Source organism: Saccostrea cucullata, unplaced genomic scaffold (genome assembly GCF_032062105.1).
Source record: "Saccostrea cucullata isolate Sc308-1 unplaced genomic scaffold, CSIRO_AGI_Scuc_v1 ctg330, whole genome shotgun sequence".
NCBI lineage: Eukaryota > Metazoa > Mollusca > Bivalvia > Ostreida > Ostreidae > Saccostrea > Saccostrea cuccullata.
In genome coordinates this window covers 204625-228503 of record NW_026935947.1, presented here as the reverse complement: position 1 = coordinate 228503, position 23879 = coordinate 204625, and the positions used below count along the sequence as shown (strand labels likewise).

Genomic DNA, 23879 nt, shown 5'->3' with positions numbered 1-23879 from the left:
AAGTGATAAAAAGCCAAAAACACGTGCATGTTGATGATGACAATTTTATGATCACATTTTGTAGTGCTAATCGATGCATTGGAGTTATAGACATCGTTTTCCGCATTTGCAATCGGTATAAATTTCATGCAATCATGGTATATGGCTGACGGAAGTTACACTGGTTCCAGTAATTGAATTGTGTAAGTGAATAAAAAGGCAACAACATGTTGCTGTGCAGTTTGTTTTAAACTTTTCAACAAAAAAGGGTTTTTTAGTTGTCAGAGAGTAACTTAAAAGGTTTCCAACCAACCATGGCGGTGACGTTGACGCGTAACAACGTCACATCAATATAGGGCTTTTCATCATGTCACCTCAGTTATTATCAAGATATTATCACTGAAACCGATATTTATACAGCAAACTATCATACCAATATTTTCACCCTAAAATTGACAGAAATTCTTTGCTCTAATTTGGTCCGCGAGCTTGGCAACTTTTACGTCGATTTTACTCTCACGCGCGCACGTACACGTCGTGTGCGTAATGTTTTTAGCATGTTCACACTGGGAAAATGTAGCCAGTGTTTGTCGAGACTTTCTCACAAACATTCACGTGTACCAAACCAGCTGGATTCTGTAAATTCTATTCTAAAACAAAAATTCATGGCACTCATTTGGCGGGGGGGGGATTTGTTGGCTTTGGAATACCGTAATACAGCTACTCTCAACCATTAAGACTATTGTCGGAAGGGTTGAATAATAATCATATGAGAAAGATAAATGCTCTGGTGAACTCAATGCACAGGAAAATCAATGTTGTTACCAATGTGCAAGGGAGATGATGAGAATTTTTATTTTAATTTTTGGGGGTATCGACATATCAATTTCAATAACTCAGGAATTATCAGTCAAAGTCACACAAGATTTTGGTAACTTGTAGATTAAAGATGAATTAAAATGTTTGATAACAATACTGGAAAACATTTTCGAAATAATAGTTTTACTTTAATTTAAAAGTAAATTATGCGTTTCTTTTTCCTTTCAGTATATATGAGGAATGGCGTAATTATGAAATGTTACTGAACTAATTTTTAACCCATGATTTTAGGAAGAAAATGTTTGGAGGAGTGTGATATTTTAAAGCATGGGAAAAGTCAAGAAAACACCTGTAAAGGTATATTTTGTTAATATTTGATAAAAACATTAATTTTAAACAGATATAATGAAATTTATACTTGTAATGATTAATCTATTAACAGATTGATTAATTTTTTTTTGATAGGATGAAAAGCAAAAGAAGATTTCAAGTTTTTTTCAGGTAATATATTTTTTGTCAAAGGTTATAGAAATCTCACTTGCCCCCCTCCCTCTCTCCTCCCCCCCCCCCCCACCCCATATCTGTCTGTGCTGACCACTGATCTTGTCCTGGTAATAGAATCATGATAATGTTATCAATATTTTATCATTAAATGAGAATGTTATCAATATTTTATCATTTCATGAGATTTATTTATATTTAAGATGAGAACTGCTTAAAACTCAAGGATATATAATAACCCCAAACAAGTCATTTAATACTTTATTAGGGAAAAATAGTGGTAGCTTACATTATATAAATGGTGCCTGTTTTGGAGGGTAACAGTTGAAATTGGCACCCCAAGGAAAACCATTGTCAACCGACGCGTCAGCGGAGGTTGACAATGGTTTTCCTTGGGGTGCCAATTTCAACTGTTACCCTCCAAAACAGGCACCATTTATTTTATTATACTGAATGTCTTCTTGATTTAGGATGTCAGCAAAAAAAAAAAAAATCGACGATCGTCTTTAAGTTCACGTTTAGAAAGCTTTCAAACTCCCCGCTACTTCGAAAGAGTTTAACTGACCTCTTTATTGTTAATTTAATATTCTAAGACTCTTTTATCATCTAAAGGTTCATTATTTCTGCACTCACAAGCATGTTTCGTCTGTCGTTTGTTGTTTTCAAGAAAGCTACATCGGAGACAAGCTTTTACTGAAGTCAAGTTTATACCGGTTCTTTCAAACGTGCAACAGACGTCTTGAGAATTCTACGGTGAACCGTACGCGCATAATTTCCACACATGTGGCATTACCGTTGTGTTACCCTTGCCACGTGTGTTGCTACGACTGAGGGTAATAGAACGGATTGTTAACTGCGTCTAAACCAATCAGATTGTAGTATTTAACATGAAAGTATAATAATAGTAAATGGCACAGAGATTTCTTTACTCTTGAGAGTGTGTCCTGGCTCTTGACAAAATTCATATGGGCTTATTTAAGCCCTTTTGAAGGTAAAGTTTACTTGAAGGAGACAGGACTGTACTTTCTTAGACAAAGAATATTGATACTTTTATTATAATTCAAAATGAATTTGCAGCTTATAAAAGTTGTTATCAGGGACATCACAATAATTATGTGCTATTAGCATTGTTACAACAAAGGGAATACATGTAAATGTGTAATTTTTATAAAATACATATTATACAAGTATGTTTATTCAGTCAGGGGTGGTACTGAAATCAGTCATTTTTGAAAATGATGGATAATGGTCAAAATATAATGTACACAATTTTCTGATTTTTGTAAATATGACATCATATTTCCATTCTCAAGTCAATTTTCTCATCCCATTTACTACAGTAATTAGATATAGTACACTATCCTGCCATAGACCCTTGTGTAGAGAAACATCTTGACAAGTAATTGAAACCAAAATAATTTAGTGCGCCCCTTAAAACTAATGAGATAATTAAGTGTGCCCAGACCCAACAATTTGATACAAAATAATGAAAAACAGTCATTTTTAAAATCAGAGATAACTCTATTTCTAAAATAAATTTCAAAATAGAAATGACTGTTTTTCATCATTTTACTAAAAAATGATGAATTTCCATCATTATTAAAAATCAATTTAATGACTGAAAATCATCATTTTTAAAAATGATGGATTTCAATCACACCCCTGACTGTTATTTGTTAACAAAAAATACAATATGAATTTCAGCAAGGAAATGCTAGTAGTAAACCAGCAACCAGTAATCTATTTACAACTCTTGGAAACAAACCCACAACAGCGTCTAAATTATCCCTCAAAAAGAACAAGTCCACAGAATCTCTAAAAACCAATCAAACTGATGCCACAAGTTGGAAAAGTGTTAAGTCTAGCTCAGTTCAAAGCAATGAAGGGCTTCCCCAAAAAACTAAAGGGGAGGGAGATATACCTCATAAGGAGCCAACTGTAATCCCGGAAACTCAGTTATTCAAAAGCCCTGCTGTCTGTAGGGTGGGAGATGGGAGGAATGACTCGATCAGTGACTGTGAAGAAATCATGATTCCTGATACACCGGAAGATTCAAAGGTGGAGTCTAAGGGGAAGAAAGGCTTTGGGAGAAGTTTTTTGACATCCACCACAGCAGTAGGAAAGAAACCTGGTCTGACAAAAGCAGAGATAATTCAGAAGAAACGGTTATCAAGAGCTCGGAAGAGTTTGGTGTCAATATCTTTGTCTAGTCATGTTAAAGAAAATATCATTGAAAAGGAAACTGGTGAAAATTTGGAGAAGGTTGAAGGAGATGGATGCCATGAGAGACTGAAAGATGTAACCATTGAGGTGGACAACAGAGATTCTGGAATAGGTCTAAAAGAAAGCTTTGATAACTCAAGATTATCGATGGAAAATGAATCACAGGTTTTTGGCCAAACAAAGATCGGAAAAAGCTCAGAAAGTATGCAGGATCAAGATTTAGTAGAAAAAGAAAGTATTAAAAGTGATGCAGAGAATATATGTGACTCCAGTTTGATCACAATAGATGCAGAGACACCCACTAAATTGTATGAAACGTCCATCAAGAGGATGTCAAAGACTGGGGAATCCCCTGAATACAAAAGAGTCACTGCCGAGGAGGATTTCAAAGACAGCAATGATGTCATGGATAAAACTAGAGTTAAGCGCAATCTGTGCAATGTAAAACCTATTGAAAAACGGAAAAAAATAAAACCAAAAGTATCAGCTGTGAATAATTACCAATTAACCATGAGTGCACAAAGGAAAAGTGAAAATGAAAGTGTGACAACAGCTGATGACGATGTTTTAGGAGAGTTACTGGGAGAGCTGGATACCAAAACGAGTGCTGAACCTTTGATGTTTGTTGATGAAAATACCCCCTTGACAACTCTGAAATTGAAGAACAGAAAATCCCTCTCAAAGAAGAAGAGCCCAGTGTTGATAAAGAATGCAGAAGTTTCAAAAGAGGAACAGGTCTTATTCCAGACTTTAGATAAGGAAGTCCATGCAGAATTTTATACAGCTAGGGCAGACTCTACTTCTGTGCAATGCTTGGAAACGTGTGCCCCAAATTCAACCACACCTAGCACTGCAGTATCTATGAAGCTCAAATCTTCCTGGACTTCCATTCTAGGAGAACAATTTCAAGACACGGACAAAGAAAGTATGGATATTGAATTGGTTGGAACACCAGAAGATTCTGAGAAATTTACAACTGCTACACAAAACATTAAGGAGTTTGCTTCCCAGATACCAAAAGCTCCTCCAATGGTGGATGACATTGAAGAGTTCCAGACTCAGATGGATGACAGTCTTTGTGAAGGCTTAGATGCATTGTCACCATTCAAAACAGATGTGAAAATGAACAAGTAAGTACATGTATAGAGTTATACACAAGAGAATATGCTTATAATGAATTGACACTTATAGCAAAGTGATTTTCATGCATTTCCTTAGGGTTTTCAGGGCCGTCACTACCCTCAAATTTGGACCGAATATCGGACCCATTCCCAATGGCACAAAGTGCTAGATTTTCCCAATTTCATACTTTAAAATTCCCCAAAACGTGTTTTCACGTTTATATCACCTAATTTTCCACACATACATCCTTTATTTGATCCATTTAGCAGTGATGTATAACAAATCTGCAAAATCCTGTCATGACCGTCCTAATTCGGTCATGGAATAGAGGTCTTTGTTATGTGTTTTATTATTAAACAAGGATAACCATTTTTTTGTATATTTCAAAGTGAATTATAAGCTAAAATAAAATCATGGATGCTATCTATTTCATTTGCATGTGTTAAATGACCAGAAAAAAGAAATAAATTGTAGATCTAGGCAATTTTATGATATTACCTTTAAAAGGAAAATTTTAAATAGAAACTTGATAATTTCAATAAAATTATTCTTTATAATATAAATTTTTGACTTATTTAAGATGCAATTAAACAGTAAGAAATACACCCCCTCCCCACATATTTTAGTCTCTGTATCATATGAAAATAAAAAAAATGCCTGCCTAGTAAGTAAATGTTTGGTCTGTTAAATATAGATTTAATTAGACCTTATGACTTATGTCCTGTAAATTTCAGCTTTTCAAGTATACTTTTCAAAGTGATAAATGGCTTTCATGATTAAATATTTTGCCGGAGGGGGAGGGTGTTAATACATGAAATTATGTTTAAAATTTTCCCAATTTGATAAAAATGTTGATGGAAGGGTACACAGCCCTGGTTTTAAACAAAATGTGAAGCTACCAAATATAATGAATAAAGTTCATAACAAAGCAAAATCCCCTGTCCCTGGAGCCTATTTATATGTGTGTTTTACTGTATTTTCTTTGTTCAAATGATGTTAAATTGTCATTTTATGTAATCTTTATCAGCATTTTAAGTGGATTAGCATTTTTTAAACTGGAATTTTTTACTTCTAAGATTAATAGATACTGAAACAGAACTCCCAATGTGTACGAAATATGGAAGGCACACTGTTGTGAGGAAAGAGCATATCAAGTAAGTACAAACATTTAAGGTTTAATTTTGAAATTATGAAATAACATTTATGCTTCTCTTTTCTATAAAATGAATGAAATAAAACTTGTTTTTGAATTTGGATTTTTTTCAGTCATGAAATAGTGCTGAATGTAAAGGCATATGACACTGAACAAATGAGGACATGTGTACTCTGTGGATTTTGGTAGGTGACTTCATCTTTCTTTCAATAGAGTGACTTGATCATTGTTTCAACAGAAACAGATCTGAGGCCATGCTGTATTTTCAAAAACTGTTTTAAAAATGTAAGTTGTATTTTTACACTTACAATGCTGACCATATGTAAAAATTCAATTTCAAAGTCATGTATTCTTGCATTGTTGATCAAACTTATACTCATAATGTTTAAAGAATTGAAACCCCAGCTGCAAGTTTTCAAATGTATGGTTTCTTAGAAATGTTTTGTTGGAATACTCTTTGAGTGGACATAGGGAGATACATGTAGTCATACGAAGGTGTATGTGAAAAATACTCCCAGAATGCTCATTTCTTTTTGAAGGTCAGATACACATGTTGAGGAGGGAGACACAATTCACATCCTGGGAACGTTTGACAGTAATGGAAGTTGTAGAATCACAGACAAAGAAGGCTTTGTTATAGTTAACCCAGATCTCCTGTTGTCAGGGACAACTGTGGTGTCTAGTATATTCTGCATGAGAAAGTAAGTAACTACCTTAAATTGTGTACATGTTGACAATTGGACCGTTAGGAGAAGCACAGATACATTTTCGTTCTTAATTTAGATTTGACTTTTCAAACTGCATATGAGATTTGGTACATCTAGACTCTGATGTCATATGTTAGAGATCTCAGTATGAGGGCAACTCTGTGCCCTTTGCTGCACTTGCTTTAAGCAGATGTAATTGAATATCTACGCTTAATCCAAAATGTTTTCTGATTTTAGTCATGTTAATGTAAAAACTCTTGTTTTGTGAATGAAATATTCTAAACTTTTTCTTCCTTTCCTTTATTTCAGATCCATCTTAAATGACAAATTCAAGGTAAAGATAATTCCTCTAAATAAGAAAATAAGGGGAAAAAATCTATGCCAAGAACTTTACAATACCATGTGATGCAGTGTATGCATTTCACCAATATCAAACTTTAGATTTATTGGAGAATTTTATTTGTTGCATTTTTATACGCCCGTCTTCAGACGGGACGTATTATGTTATAGGCTTCGCGTCTGTCCATCTGTCTGTCTGTTAGCTTTTTCGTTTCCGGCTCATAACTTTAATACTATTAGGCCTAGGATTATCAAACTTTGTCATCTGATGCGTCTTGGGTAGAAGGTGTGTCGCGCACAAAAAGTAGGTCGCTCTGACCTTTAATTAAGAAGTTATAGCCAAATATGGAAAAATCCTTTCCGGCCCATAACTAGAAAACTATTAGACTCAGAGTCATCAAACTTGGCCAGTTTATGCATCTTAGGTAGAAGGTGTGTCGCGGCCTATTTCAAGGTCACTGTGACCTTTAATTTAAGTGATTTTTTTAAAAAAACTAAGTCTTTAAAATTTTAAATTTCATAATCCTAAAAAATGTAAAAATATAGTTGTATCCTTGTTTAAAAATGTTAAATCAAGTAAAAACTTATTTTTTCATTATATGCTTTACAGCAATCTGTAACAAATGTTAATGTTTTGAGAGGAATTCAGTTTGTCCCATGGGCATAATTATCAGGCACTGGTCATATATAGAAATAGAGAGAAATTAATGAGTTTATTGTCAGGCGCTAAGTGGTAGAGCAGATCTCTGAAAATGCAGCTGTTATCTTTATCTTTAATCTCTTGGGAGTTGGGCAAAAAGAAATGGCCTCATAGTTGCTTGTGTTAATTAAGAGTTCTTGATGGCTAGTTCAGAAAAAGATCTTTCAATTGGTGTAATGTAATTAAAACAAATTGATGCTTTAAAGTACAGTGTATGATAAAAACTAATTTAATATTGTATAATATAATTAAAACTAATCCTTATGAAAAGATGTTAAATTTAGTAAAAACTTATTTTTCATCATATTCTTTAACAGCAATCTGTAACAAATGTTAATGTTTTGAGAGGAGGAATTCAGTTTGTCCCATGGGCATAATTATCAAGCACTGGTCAAGAAGAATTTTGATAGCAGAAATAGAGAGAAATTAATGAGTTTATCTCTGTAAATGCAGCTGTTATCTTTATCTTTAATCTCTTGGGAGTTGGGCAAAAAGAAATGGCCTCATAGTTGCTTGTGTTAATTAAGAGTTCTTGATGGTTATAGTCCAGATAAAGATCTTTCAATTGGAGTAATGTAATTAAAACAAATTGATGTTTAATGTGTGATTAAAACTAAATTAGTATTGTATAATATAATGAAAACTAATAATACATGTGTTCATTGAAATAAAATTACCGGGGTTCATTTCAATTTTTATATATTTGCAACAAATTGCAGTCACCATGCCTCACTTAGAATTTTATAGTCAAAAGAATAATATATTTTTGATTTTTTTTATTAGACTGTAGCATTTCCATTATTCCATTAAATATGCAATAAACAATATAAGCTGCAGATGGATATTTGTTAAGTTCTAACACAGCCAGTTTAGAATTATATGATGTATAATTTGTTATAATTAATTCCTACACTGTAAGTCTCTTAGAGATGTATGTACAATATTTTAAACATGATAAGAAATGGAAATTAGATCATTGAAATCTGGGTCAATCTGTTAATCAAGGTTATCTGATTTTCTTGCACCTTAACCAATTTATGATTATTGAACAATATATTTGACGGGCGTATCATGCTGTGGCGGGGCACTTTATTTTTCATTTTGTTGGACCTACAGACATGAAAAATATACTTGAAATAAAAAAAGACCTATTATTATTCAGGGCTGTGACAGAGGAAACATCCAGATGTTATATGGCAGCATCATCCACTCAGTATTTCAAGAGGTAATCTCTCCTTTGATATATACACATGTACCAGATTAACAGTTGAAATGTTCTGTACGCTGTAGTACATGTATAGGAATACAAAAGTATATTTTTTGCAAATGTTCCTAGAACAACAAAGCCACTGTACTTCATTGTTTACAAACAAGCATTGTTATGTACAGTTTTCTTAGGGATCTTCAACATCAATATATCAAATACCATAGATATGTTAAATTGAGATAAAGTTTTTGTTCTGATTCTTTTGGGTTGAAGTTAATGTGGTTTAACTGTATACTAAATTTTGTTCCCTGTCATTAGTCGTAACCTTAAAGATTGGGCAAATGTTGACAATTGGAGTTCACAGTTAATAGGCTTTCAAACGTAGTTATCCCGAATTTGAAGGAATAAGAAAAAAACTTCAAAATCTCTGAGGGTTTGAAATATTGGCTAATATACAACTCAGTTTTTAAGCTAGTGCAAGTAACTTGTCTATGTTTTATGACAGGTTTTAAGAAAACAGCTGTATGAAGAGAACCAAATCACAACAGAGGCAGAAAACACAATGAAACAGAGCAAATTTATCCACGAAATGTAAGTTAGGATAACAATGAATTCATTAAACAAAATTATTCTGTCGTTGAATTAGCAAAATAAACTCTGTTTAATCATACAGGATTGTGAAAGAAAATTTGCCTATTTCTTCTGTTTTTTTTTTCAAAGTAAAATATGATGGACAGTCTGTTATTGCAAATGGTATGGACTTATGACAATGCATTTTATATCACCTTAATCATTCATGTGACCTGTGTGTATTTCTTTCTGTACCTGTCCTCCGTCATAAAATCTACAAAGAGAGTACACAATTGAACATTTCAGCTTCTTACTTTTAAAAAAAAAATCAATTGAAAAATTTTTTTTTAGGTATGGCAATGGTGTGACAGATTTACAAGTATTGGAAGAAATTAAAAAATATATCCCACCCTTACAGAGCTGGTTACTGAAACATACTCGGTACACTCAGAGTATGATAGGAGCTCAAAGGTAGGAATTTACACTGAGTACACTTACAGTAATAGGAACTTAAAAATAGAAAAATATATAATGAGTACACTCAGAGTATGATAGGAACTCCAAGTTAAGGGAAAATATTGAGTACACTCAAAGTATGATGGTAATACAAAGGTAGGAAAATGCACTGTCAGAGTACACTCACAGTTATAGGAGCTTAAATGTAGGAAAGTACACTGAGTACTCAGCTTTAGAAAAACTTGAATATAGGGAGATACATTGAGTTCTGAGTATCTGCTAATAGTTATAAGAGCTTAAATGTTGGAAAATACACCGAGTACACTCAAAGTAATAGCTTAGAGGTATGAAAATACACTCTGAGTATCAAAGAAACTCAAAGGTATGAAAATACACTATAATACACTCAGATTGATGCTATAATACTCTGAGTACACTCAGTTTGTGATGAGAGCTAATAAACAGGGAATTATGCTACATTGTAAGTTTGTTTATTTATCAGAGGTTAAAAGTGTACATAGTGAGTACACTTGGGATACTTATTGAGAGCTCGAAGACAAAAATATTAAGTAAACTAGGAATGTAATGGGAGCTTAAAGTTTTGAAATGAGTCTGAGTACACTCAGATCATGATTTGGGCATAGCCGCATAGGAATAGAAAATAATTCTGAGTACATTCAAAGTATGAAGAGAAGTAAAGTGGTAAATATCCCAGAGTATGATAAAGATTGTGTGTTGGGGTGGGGGAGGGGGTCCTCAGTTTATATCCTTAGACTGGATTTCATTCAAATACTCTATATAAAGGATTTTAAAAAGCTAAATAAGGTAATAATGGTACTTACATCTTTGGATTTTGTATTGCAGCAAAACGTCTGGTAATATTACTGTCAGCAGTGTTCGAGACATTGAGGAAAACATCTGGTCACCAAGGTATTAATTTCTGAACAAGAGTTTCACTTTCCTTCTTGAGAAGGAGATAATTTACAATACATTGAATTACATATCCATAACTATGTTCTGTCTATTGAGGAGATATCGTTTTGTATTTAGGTTTGGAGTTAAAGGCAAAATTGATTTGACAGTGGATGTTACGGTAATCTTGTATTGTATTTGCTTATCGGTTTTCCTTTATAATATAAGTACTTGTTTTTAATATGATTTTAACAGCAGAATGATAATATTTTCGTAGATTTACAGCTTTCATTGTAAAACTTTTAGGTCCACTTTCTTTAAACTCTGTAAAAGTTTGAATGTTTGTTTTAATATTGTAATATACCATCCCACGATTCTGTTTTAGCTGAATAAGAACCATAGAGCTACTGTCCCTCTGGAACTAAAAACAGGAAGAGCCAGTTTCTCCATGGAGCACAAAGGCCAAGTATGTTACTGTGAAAGTGGTTAAATTATTAAAAACTTTAAAGTTTTTGGATTCAACATAGCATGTACATGTATATATCATAATTATGGACATAAATAACAAAAATATATGACACATCTCAAAACACAGACTATTCTCAGCATATGGTTTGCATCAGTCAATACTCAATTAAAAATAAAAGTCTGCCATTTTTTTTGGGGGGGGGGCTTCAATTTTAAACTCATTTTAATGGAAAATATATTGTTTACTTTTATCACAAATCTTTGACTGAAGTATTGAGAATACAGAGTATGTCAAATTTGTATTCTAATCATTATGTGATAAAATCATTTTTAATTGTATTGCTCTGTAAAAAATATAAGTACAACATGAAATATCTTGCACACATAGACATAGATAAAGTTTATTAGATAGGAAGCATTGAGAAATGCGCCAACTCATATCTTCGTTAACTTGTTCAAAAATCAATTTCCACTAACTATCGTACACACTATATATAAAACATTTTTCAGTTAATTTGGCTGAAGCATTGAGAATATGGAGTATGCAAAATTTTTGTTCTAAACATTGCGTGATAAAACCATGTTTAATTGCACTTATTCTGTAAAATAATGGAGAGTCAACATTGTTGGGCCATGACAATTAACTCAAAAGTGTATTTATGCAGAATGAGTCATGAAAATTAGTAGTGGCAGATGGATTCAAAACTCCAGCATTGTGAATTAAATATATGTTGGTTTACAGTGTGTAGTTTTACCTGTTATTCTCTGGTGATTTTTTTAGGTGACCTTATACAGCATGATGAGTTCAGACAGACGTCAGGATCCTAAACAAGGTCTCCTCCTGTATCTAAAGGAGCCAGTGATGAAAATGATAGAGGTGGATCACATCAACAAGAGGGGTGGGTGACAGGGTGTACAAACTTCATAAAAGACAGCAGTGATACAGCATTAATTCTTTTAAATGATGTACTCTGGGCTTTCTTTAATTTAACTTTTAATAAAAGCATTTACATGTACCTACTGTAGAAGGCTTCACTACAGTTATTTTAGATTTGCACCTTATTTTTGATATAATAATGATATGAAATAGCCATGAAAATTTTCACAAATTGTGGTTATTGCTCTATATAAATTATCTTAAAAAAGAAAAGTTGATAACTATTATATGCGAGAATTTAAATTTCGCAAGCACACTGTCTCACGTAATTACTCGAATGATATTTTAAGCTGTCAACCAGCATTTGGCAATAAAAAGTGATTTACACTATTTTATTTTTAAAATTTGGACAGTTATTTTAGATTTGCAGTTTCGGTCTTGATATAATAATGATATGAAATAGCCATGACTGAATATTTAAAGACTGACATTGAAAAGATATGACATATTGCTCTAAATAAATTATTTCTAAAAAAAACAAGAGGCCCAGGGGCCACATCGCTCACCTGAGCAATTGGCTAGGAAAAAACACAGATCAGATCAGAACTGTCCTCAGTAAACTGTGCTCTCTATCAGAAGTAGGTTTTTTTTATTCCCACCTCTTTCTTTCCTAGAAACTTATTTTATTCTTATGCTGCAAGAAAATTCTTTATTTTATTTATTAGGGCTGGGTATTGGCCTGAGAATTCGTATTGCGATATATTGCGATATTTTTAAATGTATTGCGATATGTATTACAATATTTTCAATGTAATAAAAATGGCATTTTCTAACTATATTTACCTTAATTTACATGCGGAATGTACACAACTATGATAAGTAACCAACACGGAAAAAAATCTTGTTGATTTCATTTAAGTTATGCTCTGAAATTTTACCACAAAACAACTTCTGACTTACTGTTTGGCTTAATAACAAACTTTTATAAGTCCATTTTTATATTTAATGACAAAATTCCTTAACCTATATATATTGCCTATATCAGTGGTCGTATTGCGATAGAAGATTTTTTGTCAAAATGCAATATATTCTCTAATATCATAATTATCCCAGCCCTATTAAATGCAGGAGCATACTGTAAACCAACTATTATTCACGTCATCTTTTATTCACGATTCGTCAGTTGAAAATCAATCAGCGATGATTAATTTCCGCGAATGAAGAAACATTCTCTACAAATGCTTAGCAAAATGAATTGCTCGCAGTGTTTCTATTTGAGAAGAAGGTAAAAATGGACTTCAAATTTCTCGCACATGACAAAAGTTGACAACGACTTGAATATGCTTTTAAGCATAACTTAAAATTAATTGCATAAAAAGCTCACTTGTGGTTGACGTTATATAAAACATGTATGATGTTGATAACACATAGTTTACCTTGAAATAATGATTGTTTATAGTTCAATGTCTCTAACTGTTACAGGTATCATCAATCTGAGGAATGAGATGGCCTACTAAATCTGGTGCATGACAGGTTCAGAAAGGTAGTGTTGAGGACAGTCATTTAGTGACTTACAGCCTAGTGGAGAAATTGGAAGTCTTGTGTACTTTATTATACCCCCGCAAACGATTAACAACCCACGAGCCTGTACCAAATGTCCTCAGCTTCTCAATTGTGCTCTCTATCAGAAGTAGGGTTTGTTTTCTGACAGGTCTTATTCCCACCTCTTTCTTTCCTAGAAACTTATTTTATTCTTATGCTGCAAGAAAATTCATTATTTTATTTATGCATGGAGCATACTGTAAACCAACTATTATTAGTGTTTTTTTTAAAAAACATCTTTTAAATTTCATAATCCTAAAAAATGTAAAAATATAGTTGTATCCTTATTAAAAATCAAATTAAGTAAAAATTAATTTTTATCATATACTGAAGAAACATTCTCTACAAATGATTAGGCTATTAGCAAAATGAATTGCTCACAGTGTTTTTAGATATTTCATTGCGAAGTTAAAGAGCATACATAATGGAATTCATCTCTTGGGAGTTGGGCAAAAAGAAATGGCCTTATAGTTGCATGTGTTAATAAAAGTTAGTTTACAATACTTGAATATGCTTTTAAGCTATAACTTAAAGATTAATTGCATAAAGAGGGCTTGTGGTTGACGTTATATAAAACATGTATGATGTTGACTGTTGTAGAAATGTCGAGAATCGAGCTTTGTCAGATAACCATGCCATGCAAAAGTTGGTTCAGATATATATTTGTTCACCTAACACAGCCAGTTTAGACATATGATGTATTTTTGTTTTATCCACTGGTGTCTGCTGCTGGATCATGATAGAACAAAGCCAGATCATTGAAATCTGTGTCAATCTGTTAATCAAGGTTAGATCTGGTGCATGACAGGATTATCGAACAGAGAGGTTCATGCTGTTCAGAAAGAGTTTACATTTAGTGTCACTAAATACAGTGTATGTCTTCTAAGTGGAGATATTAGAAGTCTTGTGTACTTTATTGATAATTCATGTGCTTTTAATTAAAAGTAAAAACAAATTTTAAATAGTAAATTATTTATTTTTCTGAAATATTGTGGAAAATAATGAAAGTTGTGGATACATTGTACAGTTAAATTTCAGTGTCTTGAAAATTGTTATCTTTGTCAAAATGATTTGGAAGTCTCAGGCCGTTTTTGCCTTATGTACAAAAAAATATGTGTTTTAACCATTGTACCTCAAATCATTGGATATCATTAAAATTTTCCTTGGCTCCATTTAATTTTAAGATAATAAAGTTTGACTGTATTCATTGAAATGCAGTACAAGTAGCTCTTTGTGCAAGTGCATGTGCAGGTATTGAAGTGAAATGAAATGTCTCTATTATAGGGAGAAGAAAGGCGATTGTCTGAGTCACCTGACAGTTTTACCTGAAAAAACAGAAAACAGCGAGGACAAGGATGTGGTCTTCATTCATTTTCATCGAAAAGCAGGGTAAACTATCACTTTTGGCTAGAAAATGCTGTGACCAAGAAAAATAAGGCTCACTTCTAGTCATATACATGTACATTTATGTGTAGATTGATTATGCTTTTAAACAAAAACCAGTTTATTTTTACTCATAGATTTTATGCATATTATCAAACAAATTAAGTTATCTTAAATTCTAGTTTGCTGAACACTGTAGTACATGTAATTTTTTTTCCAAACTCTCTGCTTTCTTTTTAAAGACTAGGTAGTCCTCCCCTGAACATGGTGGGAATTTTGAAGCATGATTATGTAATTGTGACGGCAGAGAAATCAGAATTTGTAGCAGTGTGTGCTGGCAGTATAATAGACATTACAGAGGAAGAAGTAGTCCTACTGACAGAAAGGTATACCGTATAAGTAGATATTTTTGCGAGATGCAAATTTAGCGATTTGTCCTTAAAAACTGGTATTCTTTTTTTAGCGATGTAATTTTAGTGATTAAAATAGTTCACTAAAGAAGCCATTACAAATAAAACGCAATTAATTTTTAGTGATATTCAATTTTAGCGATCTCAGCTCGCTAATAATGCCAAAATTAAATCCTCGCTAAAAATTCTGCTTATACTTTGTGTTATCTGGTAGTGTATTGTTAGGTACATATTGCAGGGTGAACAAAATTTCAATACAAAGTAGGAAGAATATGCTGTTGGTTGTGATGTTATCTGGGGAATGGAAGGTGCTAGACCTAAGTCACTGATAAGTGTATACGATGTGTTCAAACCCTGATTTTATTTAGAGGAACATTGAAAGCCATCTTGAGCTTGAAAATTATCAATTATAATTAAAAAAGAGGTCATGTCATGATCAAAAGTCATGACCTTGACTAATGGAGATTCAAACTACATTTCAGGACCATTGCAGGCTTTGATATATTCCTATCTTGTTTCAGAGAAGGGTTACAGAGGCTGACGACCTTGAAATCTCACCTTTTCCGTTTAGACAGATATGACAGTTATAACACGTCAGCCATATTTTACTCTAATTTGTCTCGACTTCTTTATGATGAGCCTGTCAGGTATGTATAGGAATAAATCCACTTAGATATTATTTCTGCTTTATGTACATAGTGATATTGATAAATTGATATATTATGTACTCATGTAAATTGTGTTGTCTTTTCTTTTAGTTGCAGGTTACGAGAACTTTTTATTGAAAATAAGAAGCCAGAATTCATCTTAAAAATGTCTAAAGGAGAAATTGAAAAAGGTACATGATCAATACTCTGGTTACTAGAACTGGTTTGTTCACTCAGATGAATTGTGTCCTTTATGTGTAAAATGATAATTTTTTTTACTTGCAATTACAATTACATTGTTATTTTTTCAAAAGTAATTAATTACTTTCAATTACTTTTTTTTCAAATGTAATTAAAGACATTTTTAAACCCTTAAACAAGTTTTATTTTTATAAAATATTAAAGGTAAAATTTTTTTTTAAAAAAACACACTTTTTTTTAGCTCTACTGGTCAGAGACCAGAAGAGCTTATGCGATGGTAATGTTTTTGTTCTTGGGTATGTAAACAATTTTTCAAAATGCTACTCCTCCTACTTTTGGTCTGATTTCAATATAACTTGGCACACAAGTAGACTACACCAAGATACATAATTCTGTTTATCGGTTTTTGATTTATAATGAGTGTGACACACTGGTTAAACAAATAAAATTTCTGTGAAATTCTTTCAAAATGCTACTCCTTTACAGTTTTGAGTGTGACACACTATAACTTGGCACACAAATTAAACATACATTAAGAACATACAAGAGATTTTATCAAGTATGGTTATTCTATTTGTTTGTTGTAAAGTTTCAATTTCTCAAATCCATATTTTTCTCTTCCTTTGCTATAAATAAAACCAGTAATATCTGTCACATTCTTTATTTTACATAAAATGAAGGTTTGAAGTAATTTCTAAACCTTGATTTTTTGACATTTAAATCTCTGAAATGAAACAATGCACAAGGAGAGCATTTGGAATTGCAGTTTGTGCCTCACTCTGAAATCATTGTTCTTGTAGGTTTTGATGTGCAAGGATTATGTTCTTATTAAGGGGTACCCGGGAACAGGTGAGTGTTGTCACCAACATTTATTTGAAAGTAAAACTTCAGGCTGTATGAATTTACACCTTTTTAAATATATCCCAACTTTCATTGGGATATAAAGTATGTTGAAATGTAGGCTTGAAAAGTAATTGAAAATACATGACCTTTTCTCAAATGTATTTAAATACATTGCAATTACTTGTAAGGAAGCATTATCTAAGGAGTAAAATTACTTCCAATTACTTTGAAAAATGTAATTAATTACACTCAACACAATTACAATTACTTTATTCAATTAAAATCCCTGCTGAATATATAACAAAACTGTTGAAAAATAAATTATGACCATTTAATAAAAAATTTTTTTTTTCTCATTCTTTACTGATTGTTACATGTATTTATTAGTTAAGAGTATTTTAACTTTAAACATGTTGCATACACCCTGGACACAACATTTTTTTCGTTACAGTCAAAGAATTTCATTTAAACCCTTTGTACAAATGTTTATATAGAAACATATATTTAACAGTAAAATAAAAAATGATAAAAAAAAAATTATTTTTTTTTACATACGAACTCAAGGTTTGAAGTAATTTCTAAACCTTGATTTTTTGACATTAAAATCTCTGAAATGAAACAATGCACAAGGAGAGCATTTGGAATTGCAGTTTGTGCAATCACTCTGAAATAATCATGTTCTTGTAGGTTTTGATGTGCAAGGATTACGTTCTTAAATTGAGAAAATGGGTACCTCGAACCTTTCTCTTGCTTACCAACATTTATTTGAAAACAAAACATCCCACTTGTTTGGATATACCCGGTGGTATCTGTTACCTAATTTTAAGAATTAACACAGATTGAACTGACATTTTGATTGACAGGTAAGACTTCTACCATTGTGGCTCTGGTCAAGGTCCTGACCCTCCTAGGACACTCTGTCTTACTGACCAGCTACACCCACTCAGCAGTGGACAACATACTCATCAAACTCCTCAAGGTAATTTGTCAATAAAATTAATTTGTTTGTTAAGCTGATTCATTAATATGTATTTAATGTCACATTCTATCCCTTTGAGCTACAAATGTAGAGTTTGTAATTTTTCAGGAGAAAGTCAACTTTTTACGCTTTGGGAGAAAAAATAAAATTCATCCAACTGTACAGCCCTACGGAGCAGAGAAGTTGACAGAAAAAATCTCTAATGTGGCTGACCTGAGGGAATTCTACAATTCACAAGTAGGTTTTCAGCTGTATTAAAAATATATATATTATATATATTATATCTATAAGTTTAAAGAAGCTAATCCAAAAATTTAAAAAAAAATGTAGATGAAATTAACATTTTTTCAATCAAATTTGTGGGTAAAGCTGATGTTTAAAATTCATGAACATTGGTGATGATCCTCTTTACCCTCTGGTGTGATTCATATTCTGCTCAACAGAGAGTGGTTGCTACCACAGCTTTAGGGATGAACCACCCGGTCTTCACCCAGAGGAGGTTTGACGTCTGTATAATGGATGAGGCCTCTCAGATCCTTCAGCCCGCCTCCCTTGCGCCCCTCTTCTTCGCTGATAGGTTCGTCTTGGTGGGTGACCCCAAACAGCTGCCACCAGTTGTACAGAGCAAGGAAGCTAGGTAGAGTTTTCTTTGTTCAGCTGTTTCACTGCATGTTAATTTTTGACTGGAAAATTTTAAAAAACTTTTAATGCAACTTTCATTGCAATTTTATCAAATATCTTGAATATAACTTTAAAAAATCATGTTTTTATAAGTAAAATGAACAAGTTTAACTGCACAGCTTTATTTTTTCATTCAGACTTTCGCTAAAATGGGATTTAAAATGACAAAAAAATTGTATAGGTTTATAAAACTTAGAATAAAATGTTTTGCAATTTTTTAATAGTTTAGAAATTTATTATTTGCATCATTTACAATCAAAATAGACCCAAATTATATACATGTACTTATCCAGATATTCATCTTTTGTTTGTATCACCCGTCCTTTATAGATGCTATTGTCCTTGCATTGATAGAACAAAAAATACAGTAAGATTCATTAGCTGTGTCTCACTGCTGCAGAAACATTTGATATAGTCAAACTTGTTATTTAAAACTCAGCACTTCCAGGATTGGAAATAACAAGGATAAAAACATACAGAAAAAGTTGATATCAACTTTACAGATTTTACATTTAGTAATATAAATTTATATCATTCACATACATGTACGCATGTAAGTTTTGGACACACTTCTGTTAATCGGTGAATATTTCCTTCCTTTTTGTAGAAATCTGGGTATGGATGAGAGCCTTTTTGTTAGATTACAAAATGGATCTGCTACTTTTGAATTAAATCTACAGTACAGAATGAACAGGTATGGGCATTTCAATTCACTCTCTTGCTTTCTCGTTTATGGCACCTAATCCCATTTCTGATGTTTTTCAGAGTTCCGATCCAATCTACGTTTTTATTTCAGCTAGTTTAACATTAGTAAAATGGTCATTTTGCTGTGTTTCAATATGCTTGATATTTTGTTTCAATATTTTTCAGAGACATTATGTATTTGAGCAATACACTTGTCTACAATGGATGTCTTAAGTGTGGAAATGATGCTGTTGCCTTCAACAGATTGAAATGGTTTAAAAGCAGCCTTGTGAATGAAGTAATTTTATCAAAAATGAAGATAGAATTTTTGTTATAATTGGCTAAAAATAAAGAAAGACGATTATGTAATAAAGAAACCAATCCTTTCTGAAAAGATATTTATGAAATAAAAGATATATTATTTACAGAAAAATAAACTGCAGGGGGAAAATGCTGATTTAATTGAGAAATGACACCCATAACACACCCAAAATGTATTTTGCTCTGTCTAACTTGTTAGCAAAATTGTTCCTTTCAAAATTTGCACTTTACATCATATTAAGAAAGTTTTACATGTACATTTTGATGCAACTTTCTTTATTGAAGGTGGTCTTGTCATTTGATAACTCTTAAAACTTCTCTCTGGTAATAAACTGAAAATTTAAAAAAAATAATTTCTACAGGTTGTTGAGGAGTACAGCTGGATGAGAGAAGTTCTGTCAGATGACCCTTATAAGGCAGCAGTATTTCTGGACACGGATAAGGTAAATTATACACTTTTCAAAGTGGTTCATGTAAATTGTGGCAATATATTGTAGCTGAATAGGCAATCTTTGCCTTACTTGTAACTAACAGTTATATAACATGCCATTTTGAACAATTTGAGAAAATGTACATGTACTATTATGTTTATGGCAGGGAAATGCTGCAATTAAGTTAAAGTGATATCTTGTCACAGTGTGAAAGATATCAAAATGATATTTTGTCACTTTGTCACCGTGTTTAATCAAACAAAATCATTGGTCTGGTGGGTTTTGATTTCAATTTTGAAGAAGTTGGGAGTTATTTGAAAATATCAAAACATTTTTTGGAGGATATAAATTCGTAGATCTTTTCATACCACTAACATATGAGATTTTACAATAAATATTTTATTTCATGAGTTGGTTGTAATAACTATCCATCTAGAATTCATATTGATTTCATTTGTTGTAGGTGCCAGCACAAGAAGAAAGAGATAGTTCAGGGTTAATCAAGAATGTCATAGAGGCTCAGATTGTTACCTGTCTGGTACAATCCTTTGTTAAGGTATGATATAAATACAGCTTTATTTTTCATTCCAGTTTTACTTGACTGATTTCATACATGTCAACTTTCCCGATTTAGGCGGGATCCTCCCGATTTTACCCTTTCATCCCGCTTTCCCGATCGTGAGAGAAAAATTGCCCCAATTTCCCGATTTGAAAAAAAAAGTCACCAAAATTTCCGATTTTATAAGTTTTCCTACCGCTGAATTTTGACAGTCGGGATAACAATGTCAGACTTGTTTATTCAATGCACACAGACATTTAACCAGGTGTTAATCATGTTAATTAGCCACAGGAAATCACTTCACGCTTGAACACACGCAGTTGTCCAGGTACAAGTAGCTTATAGCTTGGGGCAATTAGGGATTATCTTGTCAGTTTTAAGGGGTATGCAAGGTGAAACACATAGGTTAACCTGATAATTGTTAGTTCTTTTATTAAAAACATAAATTAAAGACAATAAAATACTAATCAAACCATGAAATCGGAATCCAAAGAGATCGTTTTTTGAAAACGAAAGTAGAAAACTACAAAGCATAGCTGCTGATTTTATCTACCTATCATGAAAAATACTGTAAAGTTTGCCAGTCAAAATATTATGAAAAAATTAAGATGAAACAACCAAGGGTATGTCAATTAGAATTTCTTTTCCCTCCCTTCTCCCAAAAGTAATATGTTAGATATGTGCATGACTTAAGAAAATACCCACATGGCATCAAGCCTGACAAATTTCATGACTGTAAAAAAAAAAAAAATAATTCTCTTTTGGATAGGTGGTATAAATTTCTGTAAATTTAATATCTTATTAGAATTTCTAATTAATTGAAATATAAATATAAAATCTCAAAAATGTTTCCAGAAACAGGACTTTGCAGTATCAAAACCTCATATATTATTTAGCCTTTGAAAAAAAAATGATTTAAAAGTTGTACAATTTTCAATTTTTCACTAAATTAAATATGTGTCCTGGTAGAAAAAAAAATATTGTTTATATATGTAACTAAATACCCCTTCTTTAGTGAGAGAGGCACCTTTTTTAGAAAAAAATATTTCAATTTTGGAAAGAAATTAAAACATTATTTTTTGTGTTAAATTAATCCTTAAGTTGTATTGATAAGTGATATTAATATTATAAATTTAAAAAAAAAGATCATTTCATATCATTTAATTTCACGATAAAATGTCGCGAATTTAAATCTTTGAAAATTGTCTTCACGCGCTAAATCCCCCATGGGAATTTTCAAAAGTTGGCATGTATGTGATTTCAAACAAGGAGGAGGTGACTGTTATCTGTATATCTGTCTGTAAAATTAAAAAAAATCATAAACCAAGGTTCATTCTTCTATATCTGTTTATTGCTTATTTCCTTGTTTCAAGTCCAAGTGCTTTGTTATAAGTACAATTTATTTAGCATTAGAGCTACAGTCTTTTAGTTATTTATACAGTTTGATCAATTATTTTTTTTTATCTGGATTTATTTCTTTTTGAATTCAGATTGGTGTAAAAGAAAGCAATATAGGGGTAATTGCTCCTTATAGAAAGCAGGTGACTTTGATCCGTGACCATTTAACCTGCAAACAGGAAGTTGAGGTCAACACAGTAGATCAGTACCAAGGTCGAGACAAGGATGTCATCATTATATCATTGACCAGAAGCTTTTCTTCTCCAACAGATGCAGAAACAAAGGTTCACAATTGGTTGCTTTTTCATTATTTCCTACTTTTAATATTTATTTCCTTGTCCTAAATTCAATATTGTGTAATGGATTACAGTAGAAATTGGTTATAAAGAACTCATTTATAAGTAAATCTCATTTATAAAGAATTCTTATGAATCCTCCAAGAGACTTTACAGTATATATTTTGGATATGAAGAAATTTGATTATAAGGAAGTACAAGTTGAAGTCCCAAATGAAGGACTTTACCGTACTGTATTTTGAAAATGTAGGCTGTTTTAGTCCTAGTTTTATTATATATGAATTGTGAGTTCAAAGTACCTAATAAGATTTTATTTTTAAATTTTCAGTCAGGTGAGCTGTTAAAAGATATCAGGAGGCTGAATGTTGCTCTAACAAGAGCAAAGAAAATGTTGATACTGGTTGGGCATGTCAACTCTTTGAAAAGTTATCCTCCATTGGAATCAGTGATCAAGCTTCTCCAGGAAAAAGACTGTGTATCCTTTTTGATGGTTTTTTTTCAGATATCTCAGTAGAATATGTAAGACTGTATATAAAAATAAATATACTTTAAATTATTTTACCTTGACCCTAAGCAGATCATATCTCTACCTCAGGATGCCCACTTGTCTTTCAGGAAATGAATTTCAGATATGGTGCCAAATTTCATTCATTTATCAATTTAAGAAATTAAATCATTGTGAGTTTTGAACAATTTTTGTCAATTCAATGTTCATGTGATGTAAGTATGAAACTCATGAAATAAAGGAATAACTTATTTTTCTCATCCGAGTTCATTATTTTATTTAAACACCCCCACCACCAATCTGTTATCTAAGAAAGTCTTGGATGGCAGAAAGGAAATTTTTAAACTGTATGTAGGTAGTACCAAATATTATAAGTGTGTCTTCAAATAAAATGAGAAATTACCACCATGCTAATAATAAAGAAAATGTATTTAAGGTAGTCCGATCCTCAGGTTTATAAAATTAGCAGTTAAGTAATCAAAAATACTCATAAAAGTATCTTTGAATCCACAAAGTAATGTAAATTTATCCACAGTATTTCTTTAACGTTAAAAAATAAAGTTAATCACATTATATAGGGAAAATTGTCAAATATCCAATATTTTTGCACAAAAAACGAATTGGAATATCAGCGATGCATTTTCTAATTGTAAATTGATCAACAAATATATTTTAAGTTAAAAAACTATAGGTATCCAGGCATTCAGAGAAATTGCTATGATTTTTATCCTTATTTGGTACTTTTTGTCTTCTTTTTCCATCATGTATTCTATAATACATAGTGTAAAAGTCTTTTGCTATCATTGCAAGACACCACAAATCACTTCTTATTTCATATCTTGCTAATAAGCATTGGTATCTAAGGCTGGATTCAACAAAATCTTATTTCTCTAAAACTGAATTATT

General features: G+C 31.9%; 1 protein-coding gene across 1 annotated transcript; it reads left to right on the top strand.

The window, feature by feature from the left end:
• The first annotated feature begins 1086 nt into the window (after positions 1-1086).
• Positions 1087-23208, top strand: LOC134244301 (DNA replication ATP-dependent helicase/nuclease DNA2-like). The gene is given in 33 exon segments (XM_062726559.1): positions 1087-1155; positions 1264-1299; positions 3004-4652; positions 5721-5798; positions 5911-5982; positions 6337-6498; positions 6814-6838; positions 8706-8768; positions 9256-9341; positions 9672-9791; positions 10641-10706; positions 10827-10869; positions 11074-11154; positions 11938-12055; positions 13516-13723; positions 14236-14284; positions 14444-14508; positions 14896-15024; positions 15261-15404; positions 15950-16075; positions 16187-16266; positions 16428-16480; positions 17077-17125; positions 17983-18098; positions 18207-18335; positions 18542-18735; positions 19387-19473; positions 19650-19761; positions 20147-20227; positions 20679-20771; positions 22265-22456; positions 22797-22943; positions 23046-23208. Coding segments are annotated over 33 exon segments (4728 nt in total). The 5' UTR covers positions 1087-1125; the 3' UTR covers positions 23091-23208.
• Positions 23209-23879: the final 671 nt, after the last annotated feature.